Genomic DNA, 15,831 nt, shown 5'->3' with positions numbered 1-15,831 from the left:
CATTACTTTAGATATATTTGAATTTAGACTTTCTACAGACAATCTTTGTAAGGTATACAATATGTGTAAATTATTTGTGTGGGGAAAAGTCATTCAAATCAATTATTTTATTGAATTGTTAGCTGTTTTTATTAAGTTGTGGTGTTATTTGATTAATGTGCACAACTTGTTTCACATGTGTAATCAGATGGTATGTGATTTACAGTTTTCTATCAATTTGGCACATTTCTTAGATGTAAGTGGTCTATTTTCAAAACTCTAAACTGATAACACTTGTAATGCCACCTATCTTATGTTCAGAACCTTTGATTTAGCATTGGGGTTTCACACATCTTTCACCACTGACTCATTTATGCAAAATCAAAGTTTTCCATTAAATAGTATGAGCACATTTAGTTTAGTCCCCAATACATCAGATAATGATATACTCACAATTTAATCATTTTAACTATCATTTAATTAAATGGCAAAAAATACAAGATACACATTTCTAGTTTTAACCAGTTATCAAACTATATATGTTAACTACACATTTTTGGTTCAGTAGTTTGTGATCGTTTTGTTAACTAATGACAAAAATTATATCTAAAGTGAATATTGCATTTTGAAAAGCAGATGCATAGATTGAATATGTATCTGAATTGAAAGACTGATTTGGTGCAGTGAACAAGTGATTTTGGTAATGTTTATTCTACTCAGTCAGTTGAAAATGTTCTTAGAGTTTTCAAGACGTACCACATACTTGTGATAAAAAAAATAAAGTGTCGCAAATATGAAATATTGCGTAGTTGAAACTTGGCGTTGATGTGTTATTTCGACTACTATGTTGTCTTGGATTTGTTTTGTAAAAAATAAATACATATTTTCGGAAGAAAACTGTTACCAATAAACAGATTTGTGTATTTATTTAAAATGTCAGAGAGTAGTTCTATCCATACCGTACTTGAGTGTTTTGTCTAATGGATCCAGTCATCCGATCCAGTAGAGGGCACCATCTCATCAAGGTCATATGAGAATGTAATTGTCTGACTAGTCTCGCGAGAATTGTCGAATATTTTTTTTGCGGGAAAGAAATTCAGCTGTACGCAAAAAAAAAACATCACAAGCAGTTGGCGTGCAAACTCGTCGTTTGCTACTTTTGCATAGCCATATACTATGTTTTGAGTGTTTTTCCCCCCACCCAAAATTGTATGTATACAACTAGCTAATAGCTTACATTTTCATCTTGGAACGATCAATCATCATGAGGTAACATAGTAATCAAGCTACAAGAGAAAGCAATAACGTTAACGATATCAAGTTCACATGCTTCACAGGTCTGCTCTCCTCCACACAGTAAGAAGAGCCAAATGGCGAAGATGCTCAAACTTGTGCAACACGAGCTTGTTGAGGTTTGTTACAGTAACGTTACCCATTTGCAAATGTCTCACTAAGTTGTATGTTAAATGTCATATACATATCTAGGTAACTAACGTTAGCTCGCTACAAGGGATTGAAAAGGGGCAACATTGGGTACTGTAACGTTAGCTAGCTATCTTCTATGTTTTCACCTCAGAAGGGTCCATCAAAAGATACACAGAAATCTAAAGCAACGGACAGTCATATTTCACCAAATGTTTCTACCATTGAGAAAGCCAGTTTCCTTGATGAGTGCGATACTTATGGTGAGTTGAAAACAAACCTAAATAGTTTATGGGTATGAAAAATCATTCATGCCAAGATGTTCTACAACAAGTGACTATTTGACCACCCAGGTAACCCACTGCACAGCACTGCCCTTGAGGAAGATTTCAGCCCAAACTTGGCTCAAAACAAAGAGGAAGTGGTGAAGGAGGGGGCAGCTAAGAGAAGATGGGGCCCATCCAAAAAGGTTAATAGTACGACCCTAAAAAGACCCACACAGTCTGGGAGAGGTCAGACCAAACGGAGAGCTAGCAAAGTGGTCCAGCCAAAGGGATCTCCACAGCAAAATGTCAAACCAAAAGCCAGGTAAAACCTCACAATGTGGGATCTTACAAGCCCCTTTGCTCTCATTCCTTTATGAAGTGATGGAGAGGGAAAATAAGAAAATATCCACTAACGACGGAGCACAAGTTCTAATTGTAAACTTATTCTGTTCCTTTTCCTCCATTTTTAAAATGGTCAGGCCCCAAAAAGAGATTGCAGAAGGGACAGGTGAAGAGGATTTAACAGAAGCTCGGAGCAGGCCTTCTGCACCACAGAAAAGGGCAGTCAGAAAGGAACAGGACACAGAAGTGGATGACTCGGTATGACATTATCCCCTATCTCGGTAACATAAGACTGTTGCTAAGAGCAGTGTTACATTATGTTGCCTGTGATGAGCTTAATGTCCTCTAATCACTGCTTACTAACAGAGGTCATCGGGTGAGGAGGAGGAAATTGAGGTGTCTGCTCCGGGCTCCAGTCCTCAACCTATTCATAAGAAACGTAGAACATCCCTGTCTTCAGAGAATCTGACGCATGAGGACATTAGTTGGGTAAGAACAGCTACTGCTCTTCCCAGTGAGTGACTAAATGTGAGATGTTTGTCACCTTCTCCTTTAAAAAACTAACATGTACTCCTTCCTTGTCATCTGTGATACATTTGCAACTTTTTGTTTGGATATGTTGCCTTTTTCCTGACCATATCAAATCTTCAGATTACAAAGGAAAGGGGGAAACTCAACTAGTTCTCTCACCCACAGAATCCAAGTCAGAAGAAGGCCAAACCAGACGATGTGCGAAAGCAAAGGAAGTCCTCAGTTGAGAGGGGTTCGAGGGGGAAGTCCTCCTCAGGTAACAGCTAGATCTCTATTCAGCACCACATCCTCCCAGACAGACATATGAGTCTCTCTCAAACCACCAGAGTGAAATACCACACTGCATGACTTAATTAATTTGTGTAAAATATACACCACAGAAATTAATCCATGTATTTTTTTTCAGGAGGGGCTGGTCCTTCCAAAAGAGACGAGCAGAAACGAAGGAATGTAAAAAATCCCACTGATCTTGATGTGGTGTTGGACTCATTTTTGGAATTCGTGTCAGAGTATATGTGAGTTTCCTTCAGTTTAGCATAGATAGACACATCTTTAAAGTAATCATTATCTCAAGTCAAAAATGTTCTCCCTGTTTTTATTCAGGGATGCAGTGGATTCTAATGCAGTATTGGAGGCTATAGATGCTCTCTCAAGCTCTTTTGAAGATCAACTCACAGAGAAGGTAACTCATTTTGGGTGACCAGTTGTCATACTTTGCAAAACCAATAGTGTAAAACACTTTTTTATTTAATTATTTTAGTGTTGTGCATCTTCAGGATGCCCAGCCCACATGGGCTGATAAGACACTGTATTTGCTGTAGCAAAATACAATTGTGTATATATACAGTACCAGTCATAAGTTTGGACACACCTTCTCATTCCAGGGTTTTTCTTTATTTTTACTATTTTCTACATTGTAGAATAATAGTGAAGACATCAACGCTATGAAATAAAACATGTAATCATGTAATAACCAAAAAAGTGTTAAACAAATCTAAATATATTTTATATTTGAGATTCTTCAAAGTAGCCACCCTTTGCCTTGACAGCTTTGCACACTCTTGGCATTCTCTCAACCAGCTTCATGAAGTAGTCACCTGGAATGCATTTCAATTAATGTGTGCCTTGAGTTAATTTGTGGAATTTCTTTCCTTCTTAATGGTTTGAGCCAATCAGTTGTGTTGTGACAAGGTAGGGTTGGTATACAGCCCTATTTGGTAAAAGACCAAGTCCATATTATGGCAAGCACAGCTCAAATAAGCAAATAGAAACAACAGTCCATCATTACTTTAAGACATGAAAGTCAGTCAATCTGGAAAATTTCAAGAACTTTGTGCAGTCGCAATAACCATCAAGCGCTATGATGAAACTGGCTCTCATGAGGACCGCCACAAGAATGGAAGACCCAGAGTTACCTCTGCTGTAGAGGATAAGTTCATTAGAGTTACTATCCTCAGAAATTGCAGCCCAAATAAATGCTTCAGAGTTCAAGTAACAGACACATCTCAACAGCAACTGTTCAGAGGAGACTGTGTGAATCAGGCCTTCGTGGTCAAATTGCTGCAAAGAAACCACTATTAAAGGACACCAATAAGAAGAGACTTGTTTGGGCCAAGAAACACGAGCAATGGACACCAGACCAGTGGCAATCTGTCCTTTGGTCTGATGAGTCCAAATTTGAGATTTCTGGTTCCAACCGCCGTGTCTTTGTGAGACGCAGAGTCGGTGAACGGATGATCTCTGCATGTGTGGTTCCCACCGTGAAGCGTGGGGGTGCTTTGCTGGTGACACTCATTTATTTCGAATTCAAGGCCCACTTAACCAGCATGGCTACCATAGCATTCTGCAGCGATACGCCATCCCATCTGGTTTGCGCTTATTTGTTTTTCAACAGCACAATGAATCAACACACCTCCAGGCTGTGTAGGGCTATTTGATCAAGGAGAGTGATGGAGTGCTGCATCAGATGACCTGGCCTCCACAATCACCCGACCTCAACCCAATTGAGATAGTTGGACCGCAGAGTCAAGGAAGAGCATGAGTAGAAAATAATGAGTAGGTGTGTCCAAACTTTTGACTGGTAATAAAATATAAAGTTGAAGTCGGAAGTTTACATACACTTAGGTTGGAGTCATTAAAACTCGTTTTTGAACCACTCGCAAGTTGGTTAGGTCTTTGTGCATGACACAAGTAATTTTTCCAACAATTGTTTACAGACAGATTATTTCACTTATAATTCACTGTGTCACAATTCCAGTGGGTCAGAAGTTTACATACACTATCAGAAAAAAGAAAAGAAAAAAAAGACTGCCTTTTTAAACAGCTTGGAAATTTCCAGAAAATTATGCCATGGCTTTAGAAGCTTCTGATAGGCTAATTGACATCATTTGAGTCAATTGGGGGTGTACCTGTGGATGTATTTCAATGCCTACCTTAAAAAAAAAATGTAGACCTCCACAAGTCTGATTCATCCTTGGGAGCAATTTCCAAACCTGAAGGTACCACGTTCATCTGTACAAACAGTAGCACGCAAGTATAAACACCATGGGACCATGCATCCGTCATATCGCTCAGTTATGAGACGTGTTCTGTCTCCTAGAGATGAACGTACTTTGGTGCGAAAAGTGGAAATCAATCCCAGAACAACAGCAAAGGACCTTGTGAAGATGCTGGAGGAAACGGGTACAAAAGTGTCTATATCCACAGTAAAATGAGTCCAATATCGACATAACCTGAAAGGACGCTCAGCAAGGAAGAAGCCACTGCTCCAAAACCGCCATAAAAAAAGCCAGACTACGTTTTGCAACTGCACATGGGGACAAAGATCGTACCTTTTGGAGAAGTGTCCTCTGGTCTGATGAAACAAAAGTAGAACTGTTAGACCATAATGACCATCGTTATGTTTGGAGGAGAAAGGGGGAGGCTTGCAAGCCGAAGAACACCATCCCAACCATGAAGCACGGGGGTGGCAGCATCATGTTGTGGGGGTGCTTTGCTGCAGGAGGGACTGGTGCACTTCACAAAATAGATGGCATCATGAGGTAGGAAAATGATGTGGAAATATTGAAGTAACATCTCAACACACCAGTCAGAAAGTTGAAGCTTGGTTGCAAATGGGTCTTCCAAATGGACAATGACCCCAAGCATACTTCCAAATTTGTGGCAAAATGGCTTAAGGACAACAAAGTCAAGGTATTGGAGTGGCCATCACAAAGCCCTGACCTCAATCCCACAGAAACTTTGTGGGCAGAACTGATAAAGCGTGTGCAAGCAAGGAGGCCTACAAACCTGACTCAGTTACACCTGCTCTGTCAGGAGGAATGGGCCAAAATTCACCCAACTGTTTATGGGAAGCTTGTGGAAGGCTACCTGAAACATTTGACCCAAGTTAAACAATTTAAAGGCAATGCTACCAAATACTAATTGAATGTATGTAAACTTCTGACCCACTGGGAATGTGATGAAAGAAATAAAAGCTGAAATAAATCATTCTCTCTGCTATTATTCTGATATTTCACATTCTTAAAATAAAGTGGTGATCCTAACTGACCTAAAACAGGGTATTTGTACTAGGATTAAATGTCAGGAATTGTGAAGAACTGAGTTTAAATGTATTTGGCTAAGGTGTATGTAAACTTCCGACTTCAACTGTGTATATATATATTATTATTATTTATGTATATTATTACGTTCATACGGCAGTGAAAAACTATAGTGAAAACAAAAGCCTTTCAAGTATACAACTTATCTTGTGTATGTAGAAAATTTGAACGTTTTCATGAACACATTTTCCAAATGTTTTCTTTCCTTAGATAACTGCTTCAAAGGAGCTAAAATTCCTGAAAAGGGACAACGCAAAGGTAAAGCTTTTCTTTAGATATGAACACTACAAACACTAGATCTTGGGAAGCCTGTGGCATGAGTGTCTGTGGTTATACTCTCGTCTCATGTTCTGTAGGTCTTCTAGGACGACTAGGATATTCACTGTGTCCCATCATAATCATTTAAGGAAGTCAGTCATCAGCCTATTTTTGTTGTTTTCTCAGATGAATGCTGCCATTGACCGTAAGAGAGCCAGGCTGCTCGAGGCCAAAAATGAACTTATAAGGTATACATTTTTTTCTTGCAAATGGAGCTAAAGCAAGGTTAACTGCTGAAGTAATGCAACGAATAATGTGATGCGTTTTATTTCTATATTATATGGCATGTTTCTCAAACCCAACAACACTACATCACAAAACAGAATACAGAATGTGAAACGTCCCCTTGTTCTCTGCCAGGAGTGAGGCCCAATTGAGGGCCCTGCAGAAGGACCAGTCTCGACTTGAGCAGAGGCTAACAGACATACGGAAGGGAACCACTTTCTTGAAAGATCTGGGTCACCTGCACAAGAGCTACCTGGACCATAGAAAAGCTCACCCTAACCAGGCGGAGGAGGTGAGGAGGACGTCAACAACAAGCCTTCTGTTCTTGTTCATCTAGTTACAGTTTAGGATTTAACCTAATGCTGACATCCAGTCACTGCCAACAATGTTTCTTAGTTATGGCCAAAGACTTTTATGGATGAGTCTTCAGAGGGCATGAATCAAATAAAATGTTATTTGTCACATGCGCCGAATATGACGGGTGTTGTCTTTACCTTGAAATGCTTGCTAACAAGTGCTTCCCACCGATGCAGAGTTTAAAAAAAGAAACATAGCAACACTAGAGGAATAAAATACACAGGAATGGAGCTATAAACTATGAACATAAGAGGCAGTGATAATAACCTATTATAGTAGCTTAAAGTGAGTTAAAGCACTGTTCTGTTGACATTTGTTCCCATTCCACAGTATGGCCCCTCTAGTCTACCAGCTCTTCTCCTGGAGGCCCGTGATGTGCTGGGGACTGAAGATCAGCTGAAGACTGTCAACGAGAGGCTGCAACAGGCTCTGGACAGAGTGACTCACAACAAGTGAGCTCCAAGTTGCAAACTAAATGGTGTAAATTAATCATTCTTATTTGCGTGTGGACAGGCTACACAATTTTTTTAAATGAATAATCCTGGCAATGAAACTTTAAGAGAGGGGCAGATGCATGCTCTCATCAAGTACAATAGTTTGAGACGGTCTTGATGTTCTACGGGTATGTCCATGATATTTGGAGATACTGTATTGGTTGTATCTGATGAGAATTATGCTACACTCTTTTAAAGTGTTGATCAAAGATCCTTTTGAGATTTGTATATTAAATCTCAAGTAAGGTATGTGTTTCAAAATAAATGTTTCAGTAATGAGTACCTTTTCTGGAAATGATTTGTTGATCAGCACCTTGCTGGAGGGTTATGTTGTCTGGTGGAAAAACGGCCATTTTAACTTACATTAATGCATATACAGTGAGCTCAAAGTATTGGGGCAGTGACATTTTTTGGGGGTGCTTTGTACTGTGAGGATATTTTCATCCATATCAGGTGAACCGTTCAGAAATTCTAGCACTTTTTGTATGTAGTTCCCCCATTTTAGGGGACCAAAGGTGTTGGGACAAATTCACTTGTTTATTAAAGTAGTAAAAAGTTAAGTATTTGGTCCCATATTCTTAGCAGACAATTATTAAATCAAGCTTGTGACTCAAGACATTTGTTGGAAGTGTTTGCTGTTTGTTTATGTTTCATATTATTTTGTGTCCAATAGAAATTAATGGTAAGTAATGTATTGTGTCATTTTGGAGTCACTTCTAATGTAAATCTGAATAGAATGTTTCTTAACATTACAGATAATCCTGAATTAATTGTAAGTAATGACAGAGAAAGTAAGACGCACAAACTTGATACCCCCAAAACCTCTTACCATTACAATAACGGGAGGTTAGCATTTTTGGGGGGGTATGATACTTGTGCGTCTAACTTTCTCACTCAGATTTGTAGTCACACGCTTGATGAAGTCAAATCAACTTTATTTTATATAGCCCTTCGTACATCAGCTAATATCTCGAAGTGCTGTACAGAAACCCCAAACAGCAAGCAATGCAGGTGTAGAAGCACGGTGGCTAGGAAAAACTCCCTAGAAAGGCCAAAACCTAGGAAGAAACCTAGAGAGGAACCAGGCTATGAGGGGTGGCCAGTCCTCTTCTGGCTGTGCCGGGTGGAGATTATAACAGAACATGGCCAAAATGTTCATAAGTGACAAGCATGGTCAAATAATAATCAGGAATAATTGTCAGTTGGCTTTTCATAGCCGATCATTAAGAGTTGAAAACAGCAGGTCTGGGACAGGTAGGGGTTCCATAACCGCAGGCAGAACAGTTGAAACTGGAATAGCAGCAAGGCCAGGTGGACTGGGGACAGCAAGGAGTCATGCCCGGTAGTCCTGACGTATGGTCCTAGGGCTCAGGTCCTCCGAGAGAGAGAAAGAAAGAGAGAAGGAGAGAATTAGAGAGAGCCAAGATTTTCAAAATGTTCATAAATGACAAGCATGGTCAAATAATAATCAGGAATAAATGTCAGTTGGCTTTTCATAGCCGATCATTAAGAGTTGAAAACAGCAGGTCTGGGACAGGTAAGGGTTCCATAACCGCAGGCAGAACAGGTGAAACTGGAATAGCAGCAAGGCCAGGTGGACTGGGGACAGACAGGAGTCATCATGCCCGGTAGTCCTGACGTATGGTCCTAGGGCTCAGGTTCTCTGAAAGAGAGAAGGAGAGAATTAGAGAGAGCATACTTAAATTCACACAGGACACTGGATAAGACAGGAGAAGTACTCCAGATATAACCAACTGACCCTAGCCCCCCGACACATAAACTACTGCAGCATAAATACTGGAGGCTGAGACAGGAGGGGTCAGGAGACACTGGCCCCATCCGATGATACCCCCGGACAGGGCCAAACAGGAAGGATATAACCCCATCCACTTTGCCAAAGCACAGCCCCCGCACCACTAGAGGTTCAACCACCAAAAAATAATAATAATAAAATGTATGCACTCTACTGTAAGTCGCTCTGGATAAGAGCGTCTGCTAAATGACTAAAATGTAATGTATGTAAATGGAATAGTATCAAATACTATAGCGAACTCTCTAGGACTTGGTGTAACAGGGATATTGTTACGAGATAATTGAGTAACAATTCTTCTGCATTAAAAAGTTGACTCACCAGCAGGATATGATTATTAAACCAGTTCTTTAAAAAAAAATCACTGGCAGTTACTCTGTAGGCTTTGGAAATTCCGTCCTTAGTCGAGGTGTGTACTTTAGGCCCGCCCACACTCACTAGGTACCACAGACACAAAGTGGTAAACCCCTTCAATTCTACAATTTATATTCTAAACATCTGATTTCAACCTTAACCACACTGCTAATCTTACGTCCAACCTTAAATTAAGACCAAAAAGCACATTTTTGTTTTCATGAATTTTTACGATATTGCCAATTTTGACTTTGGGGTTGTGGTAACTAGTGGGGAAACCTAACCTGCCTACGGCGTTTGATTGGCTGTCTTTTGCCAAATGACACGGTAACTAGTTTTTTTATTTAACACTTCTCACTCATGAACAAGTCGCAGGCAAATTGGGAAGTCTTGACGTTTACGCGGTCACCTGTGTATTTCAACTGTTTAACGCAAAGTAAGTTTGTTTTACCCTTAATTAACATTGATAACGTATGTATTGCCATTTATCAATCAAACTAGCTAGCTAGCTAACTATAGAACCAAGCTTGGCTCCTGTGTGGACTAAACTTTGGAAGCAACCACCGGTGTATGTGTAATAAAGTACTTTTATTTTTCACTTTCAGTACAACTATAACGCTAGGCGTTGTAAAGAGTGATTGCACAACTGAGATTGGCACCATGTCTGATTTGGTGGATGCCAAATGCATAACTGCACAGGGGTAAGGCATTGCATTTCTCCTGTCAACCCTATCAGCTTCACAAAGAATATAGAATAGCAGGCGACAAAATGAAATGTAGGCATATTGAATTTAGACCTACTCTATGATTTTTTAATTTATAACCCCATTGGGACGGTATGAGCTGGGCCATTTATAACCCCATTGGGATGAGTTGGGCCAGTGAGTCTATTTTTACATAGTTCTATCAGCTCTCACATTCCGATAAAGTATAGTTTAATGCTTTCATTTACCCATGAATCGTGTTGGACAAATTATTATCTCAGTTCCATGAGCACGTGACGTCTGATCATAAACCAAAAACATTCTGGTCATTTTCCTCTGCTTAGATGTTGCTGACGCATGCCAGATTTTACAACGCCAGGATTGGTAGTTTACGTATCAGCTAACCACATATGTTATAGCTATCTGGTGCCCGACGCCACAGTCGATGACATAGCATATAACCATTGGTTGATGCATGCATTTAAGCATGTCATCTGTACAGTATAGTCGGAATGGTTTCGACTTGAGGTTCACTACATTCTCCTTTTAGTCTAAATGATGCTATGCCGTTTGGTTTGAAAATGTACCTCAATCCAGGTATGGAAGGTGTCGCCCTACTCCTGGCATAATGGGATAATTAGAAGATTGTAATACTGTAAGTAAAAAAAAAATCAACTGCCCTTTTTGACAGCATGTTATCTCATTCTAAAGCAGCCGGTTGGATTGCAAAATAGTTACTTACCCCAATGCTAGGTGTTGAATTTTAATTGAGTCCAATGTGCTACTTTATTCAAATAAAAAAAACTGGCAATATTTCAATCTTTGCGACTGAGATAATGAAATAATTAGGAGTACAGCGACACTGTCCATCCCTGCATTAAGGTACGTTTTCAAGCCATATCCCTCATTCGTCACCGTGGTGCAAACATATTGGCCTAGTATCGTTTCAACTTTAAGGAGATTTCAGTGAACCTCAAGTCGAAACCATTCTGGCTAATGTTCAGGTATGTTAGAGGTTTCAATCCCCGGGCTCTATTAGCCAAACAACATGGATTTTCAACATAGGCTACCTATGGAACCAGATTAACAAGGAAAATTGCATGTTTAAATGTTAAAAGGAACCTCTTCGTCTTTGTTCCAGGCCAGGGAGTCCCTCAGTGCCAAGGTTTACTATAGAGAATCATAAAGTAGATGCTAGGCCTCCAGCTGACATGTACACATATAAAATGAACTACCCCAGCCTTGGACAATGTGTCATCATCAACAACAAGAACTTTGACAGGAGAACAGGTAGGCATAAGTGTGTATTATAGGAGTTTTTTTTGTCCTGTTCAGGTTACGATGATATGTCAGATGTTGCTATCTACACTTCATTGGTAATTTCCCTTTTAAAGGAATGAGTTCTCGCAAGGGAACAGATGTGGACGCTGGCTATGCAAGGAAAGTGTTTGAACGTTTGGGGTACAACGTGAAAGTTGCCAATGACCAGACTGTGCAGCAGATCCAACAGCTGCTTTACACTGGTAAGTTCACCCGTCTGGATGCGAGTTAGATTTTCTTCTGTTCTAGAAGCTTCTTTTGAGAAGTTTTTCTGATCGTCTATAAATAAATTGCAATAATCATGGTAGTAGTGATGTGACATCTGGCTAACTTTAGGAAATCTCTCTGAATAAATGTTGATAGACTTTAAGTTTAAACTAAATGTGCGTGTATGACATTTTTCAGTGTCTCATGACGACCACAGCCAGTCGGCCTCCTTTGTGTGTGTGATGCTGAGCCATGGAGACGAGGGTGTGTTCTATGGCACAGATGGAAATGTGGAGCTCCAGAAGCTCACCGGACTCTTCAGGGGCGACCGCTGCAAAACACTGGTGGGAAAGCCCAAACTGTTCTTCATACAGGTACTGTAAGGTTTTAGCTGCCTGCTCTAAATTTCCCTTACCTAGAGAATCATTGAGCTGTGTATGTTTGTTGAATCCACTATAAAGACTGAGGAATGAGGATGCAGTGTAGCTGCATGACTTTGTAAATATGTTGTGTACTAAAGGGATGAACATGTATTCTGCATGACTGATATTCAGGGATAGTGTTAAAAGATTAGCCTCTCTTCCCTTGACCCCTAATCCTTCCTGTGGACCTGGTGAGTAGGCGTGCCGTGGCTCTGATCTGGACTGTGGAATAGAGACAGACAGTGTTGCTGGTGGAATAGAGACGGACAGCGTTGCTGGTAACTATCCAGAGAGGATTCCAGTGGAGGCAGACTTTCTCTATGCTTACTCTACAGCCCCAGGTAATAAACCCTGTTTATTGATAAACCTTTTTTTTAACCCCCCTCTCCTTACATACTTAAAGCTAGAATCCTTAGTTGATACATTATTTTATTTTTTTACTTCTAAATTAAATGTATATGTAAGTCGGAAGTTTACATACACTTAGGTTGGAGTCATTAAAACTAGTTTTTAGTAACCAACTATAGTTTTGGCAAGTCGGTTAGGACCTCTACTTTGTGCATGACACAAGTAATTTTTCTAACAATTGTTTACAGACAGTTTATTTCACTTATAATTCACTATCACAATTCCAGTGGGTCAGAAGTTTACATGCACTAAGTTGACTGTGCCTTTTAAACAGCTTGGAAAATTCCAGAAAATTAAGTCATGGCTTTAGAACCTTCTGATAGGCTAATTGACATCATTTGAGTCCATTGGAGGTGTACGTGTGGATGTATTTCAAGGCCTACCTTCAAATTCAGTGCCTCTTTGCTTGACATCATGGGAAAATCTAAAAAAAAATCGGCCAAGACCTCTGGAAAAAAATTGTGGACCTTCACAAAGTCTGGTTCATCCTTTGGAGCAATTTCCTGGCGGTACCACATTCATCTGTACAAACAATAGTATGCAAGTATAAACACCATGGGACCACGCATCCGGCATACCGCTTAGGAAGGAGACGCATTCTGTCTCCTAGAGATGAACGTACTTTGGTGCAAAAAGTGCAAGTCAATCCCAGTACAACAGCAAAGGACCTTGTGAAGATGCTGGAGGAAACAGGTATAAAATGATCTATATCCACAGTAAAACGAGTCCTATATCGACATAACCTGATAGGCCGCTCAGCAAGGAAGAAGCCACTGCTCCAAAACCGCCATCAAAAAAAAAAGCCAGACTACAGTTTGCAACTGCACATAGGTACAAAGATCGTACTTTTTGGAGAAATGTCCTCTGGTCTGATGAAACAAAAATATAACTGTTTGGCCATAATGACCATCGTTATGTTTGGAGGAAAAAGGGGGATGCTTGCAAGCCGACGAACACCATCCCAACCGTGAAGCACGGGGGTGGCAGCATGTTGTGGGGGTGCTTTGCTGCAGGAGGGACTGGTGCACTTCACAAAATAGATGGCATCACGAGGAGGGAAAATGATGTGGATATATTGAAGCAACATCTCAAGACATCAGTCATGAAGTTGAAGCTTGGTCGCAGATGGGTCTTCCAAATGGACAATGACCCCAAGCATACTTCCAAATTTGTGGCAAAATGGCTTAAGGACAACAAAGTCCAGGTATTGGAGTGGCCATCACAAAGCCCTGACCTCAATCCTATAGACAATTTGTTGGCAGAACTGGAAAAAGTGTGTGCAAGCAAGGAGGCCTACAAACCTGACTCAGTTACACCAGCTCTGTCAGGAGGAATGGGCCAAAATTCACCCAACTGATTGTGGGAAGCTTGTGGAAAGGCTACCCGATACGTTTGACCCAAGTTAAACAATTTAAAGGCAATGCTACCAAATACTAATTGAGTGCATGTAAACTTCTGACCCACTGGGAATGTGATGAAAGGAATAAAAGCAGAAATAAATAATTCTCTCTGTTCTGACATCTCACATTCTTAAAATAAAGTGGTGATCCTAACTGACCTCAGACAGGGAATTTTTAATGGCTTAAATGTCAGGAATTGTGAAACACCTTTGCCAAACACATTTAAACCTAGTTTATGTAAACTTCTGACTTCAACTGTATATAACTGTTGATTTCTTGAGGCATTTATAAGTTATATTCTTCATGAGCTTAGGTTAACTGTCGTACCCCATCAGAACCCAACATATATAGATAGATAGATAGATAGATAAGCTTGTTATACTCCAATGTTTGTAAACAAACTAAATGTAAACCAACACTGTATAGCCTCACAACATGGTTAAAACTATCATTATAATATCATGGATGGTCAGTCCTTGCATACATAGTTCTCGCTTTGAATTTGATTGGTTAGGTTTCTCGAGGCCCATCCCTCAGCTTTTCACCAAAGCTCAGGCAGGGTGTCCATTTTATTGTTTCAATTAAGGTTTCCAGCTTTAAACACTGTCATTTATTCATGCATACTACATACGTTACCTTTTACATGGTACAATGTAGGCACCCATTGTTACATAGTACTTACAACTGATATGTCTGAACTTACACAAACTGCAAATGGGTGAATCACAGTAGACTATAGGCCTACTATAAAATAAAAGTATTGGAATTTCACTGCACCTATGTACAAAAACGACCATGTACCACTTTAGAAGTTTTAGCAATGGTTACCATTGCTATAGTGTTTGACTGATTTGGTTTGAACTCCATAGGCTACTACTCCTGGAGGAACACCGACAAGGGCTCCTGGTTCATCCAGGCCCTCTGTGAGATGTTACAAAGGTACGGAAAACAGCTGGACATTATGCAGATCATGACACGTGTCAACCACAAGGTGGCACATGACTTCGAGGCTTCCCCCAATGCCAACAAGCAGATCCCTTGCATTGTGTCTATGTTGACCAAACATCTCTACTTTCCACATTGATTGTATATCCTGTGGGACCATTTTACATATTTGCACAGTGTGTGCTGGGGTTCTTAAGACCAGTAGATTTTATATATAGGGATTCTCTGCACTGGACCAAATACCACCGTGGATAATCACTTATTCAAATACTTCTGTTTGGGGAAAGTCTAAAAGCGAAAAGGTATGAAATGTTTACGCTTGAGGCCTAAAAGGCATTATGTTGGACCACAGAATGGCTTTTTAATGGGGAAAGGCTGGCATTAAGTAATGACTATGCAATAGCAGTACTTGCTATTGATTTGTTGATCATGTATTTGGGATGGAACTAGGAATTTAAATGCTCTGAATTGTAGGGTAAACACATTTTCAGATAACATGGAATGAAAGTCACTCAGGCTTTGAAAGTATAGTAAAGTTGTGCCATGTCTCTATATAAATAATCTCTCACCTGTGAGGTGTTTTTTCATATTTTGCACATTGTACATTGAAATAGGCTACTATATGAATAAAGGAGCTTTTATCCTTGGTAAATTGTGCTCCCAAGAAACAACATTTATGTAAATAAGATTTCAAGAAAAAAAAAATGTAAGAAAATATATACATT

General features: G+C 39.9%; 2 protein-coding genes across 2 annotated transcripts; both read left to right on the top strand.

Annotated features, from left to right (window-relative positions):
• The first annotated feature begins 1,054 nt into the window (after positions 1–1,054).
• On the top strand, positions 1,055–8,150 carry cenpu (centromere protein U). Its single transcript, XM_055888538.1, has 13 exons — positions 1,055–1,248; positions 1,337–1,391; positions 1,556–1,664; positions 1,755–1,989; positions 2,147–2,267; positions 2,376–2,498; positions 2,706–2,796; positions 2,947–3,055; positions 3,144–3,222; positions 6,353–6,400; positions 6,587–6,648; positions 6,821–6,977; positions 7,373–8,150. The coding sequence occupies exons 1-13, from the start codon at positions 1,244–1,246 to the stop codon at positions 7,496–7,498; spliced, it is 1,320 nt and encodes a 439-aa protein (XP_055744513.1). The 5' UTR covers positions 1,055–1,243; the 3' UTR covers positions 7,499–8,150.
• Positions 8,151–10,038: 1,888 nt separating this feature from the next.
• casp3b (caspase 3, apoptosis-related cysteine peptidase b) lies at positions 10,039–15,758 on the top strand. Its single transcript, XM_055888537.1, has 7 exons — positions 10,039–10,136; positions 10,306–10,401; positions 11,546–11,694; positions 11,799–11,927; positions 12,130–12,305; positions 12,553–12,694; positions 15,031–15,758. Exons 2-7 carry the CDS (start codon positions 10,361–10,363, stop codon positions 15,243–15,245), a joined length of 852 nt encoding a protein of 283 aa, XP_055744512.1. The 5' UTR covers positions 10,039–10,136; positions 10,306–10,360; the 3' UTR covers positions 15,246–15,758.
• Positions 15,759–15,831: the final 73 nt, after the last annotated feature.

This window comes from Salvelinus fontinalis, chromosome 29, assembly GCF_029448725.1.
Source record: "Salvelinus fontinalis isolate EN_2023a chromosome 29, ASM2944872v1, whole genome shotgun sequence".
In the NCBI taxonomy this organism is placed as follows: Eukaryota; Metazoa; Chordata; class Actinopteri; order Salmoniformes; family Salmonidae; genus Salvelinus; species Salvelinus fontinalis.
Note: the sequence above shows the minus strand (reverse complement) of the source record. Positions and strands in the feature narration are given on the sequence as shown.

What these genes read in the sequence shown, in the direction of transcription:
- cenpu (XM_055888538.1), top strand. An exon ending in GAGGGGGAAGTCCTCCTCAG is followed by an intron (nt 2,797 to 2,946) that starts GTAACAGCTAGA and finishes ATTTTTTTTCAG; the next exon opens with GAGGGGCTGGTCCTTCCAAA. An exon ending in ACCCTAACCAGGCGGAGGAG is followed by an intron (nt 6,978 to 7,372) that starts GTGAGGAGGACG and finishes CCCATTCCACAG; the next exon opens with TATGGCCCCTCTAGTCTACC.
- casp3b (XM_055888537.1), top strand. Translation starts at nt 10,361, where the DNA reads ATGTCTGATTTGGTGGATGCCAAATGCATAACTGCACAGGG. An exon ending in AAATGCATAACTGCACAGGG is followed by an intron (nt 10,402 to 11,545) that starts GTAAGGCATTGC and finishes TCTTTGTTCCAG; the next exon opens with GCCAGGGAGTCCCTCAGTGC. An exon ending in TGCTTACTCTACAGCCCCAG is followed by an intron (nt 12,695 to 15,030) that starts GTAATAAACCCT and finishes TGAACTCCATAG; the next exon opens with GCTACTACTCCTGGAGGAAC.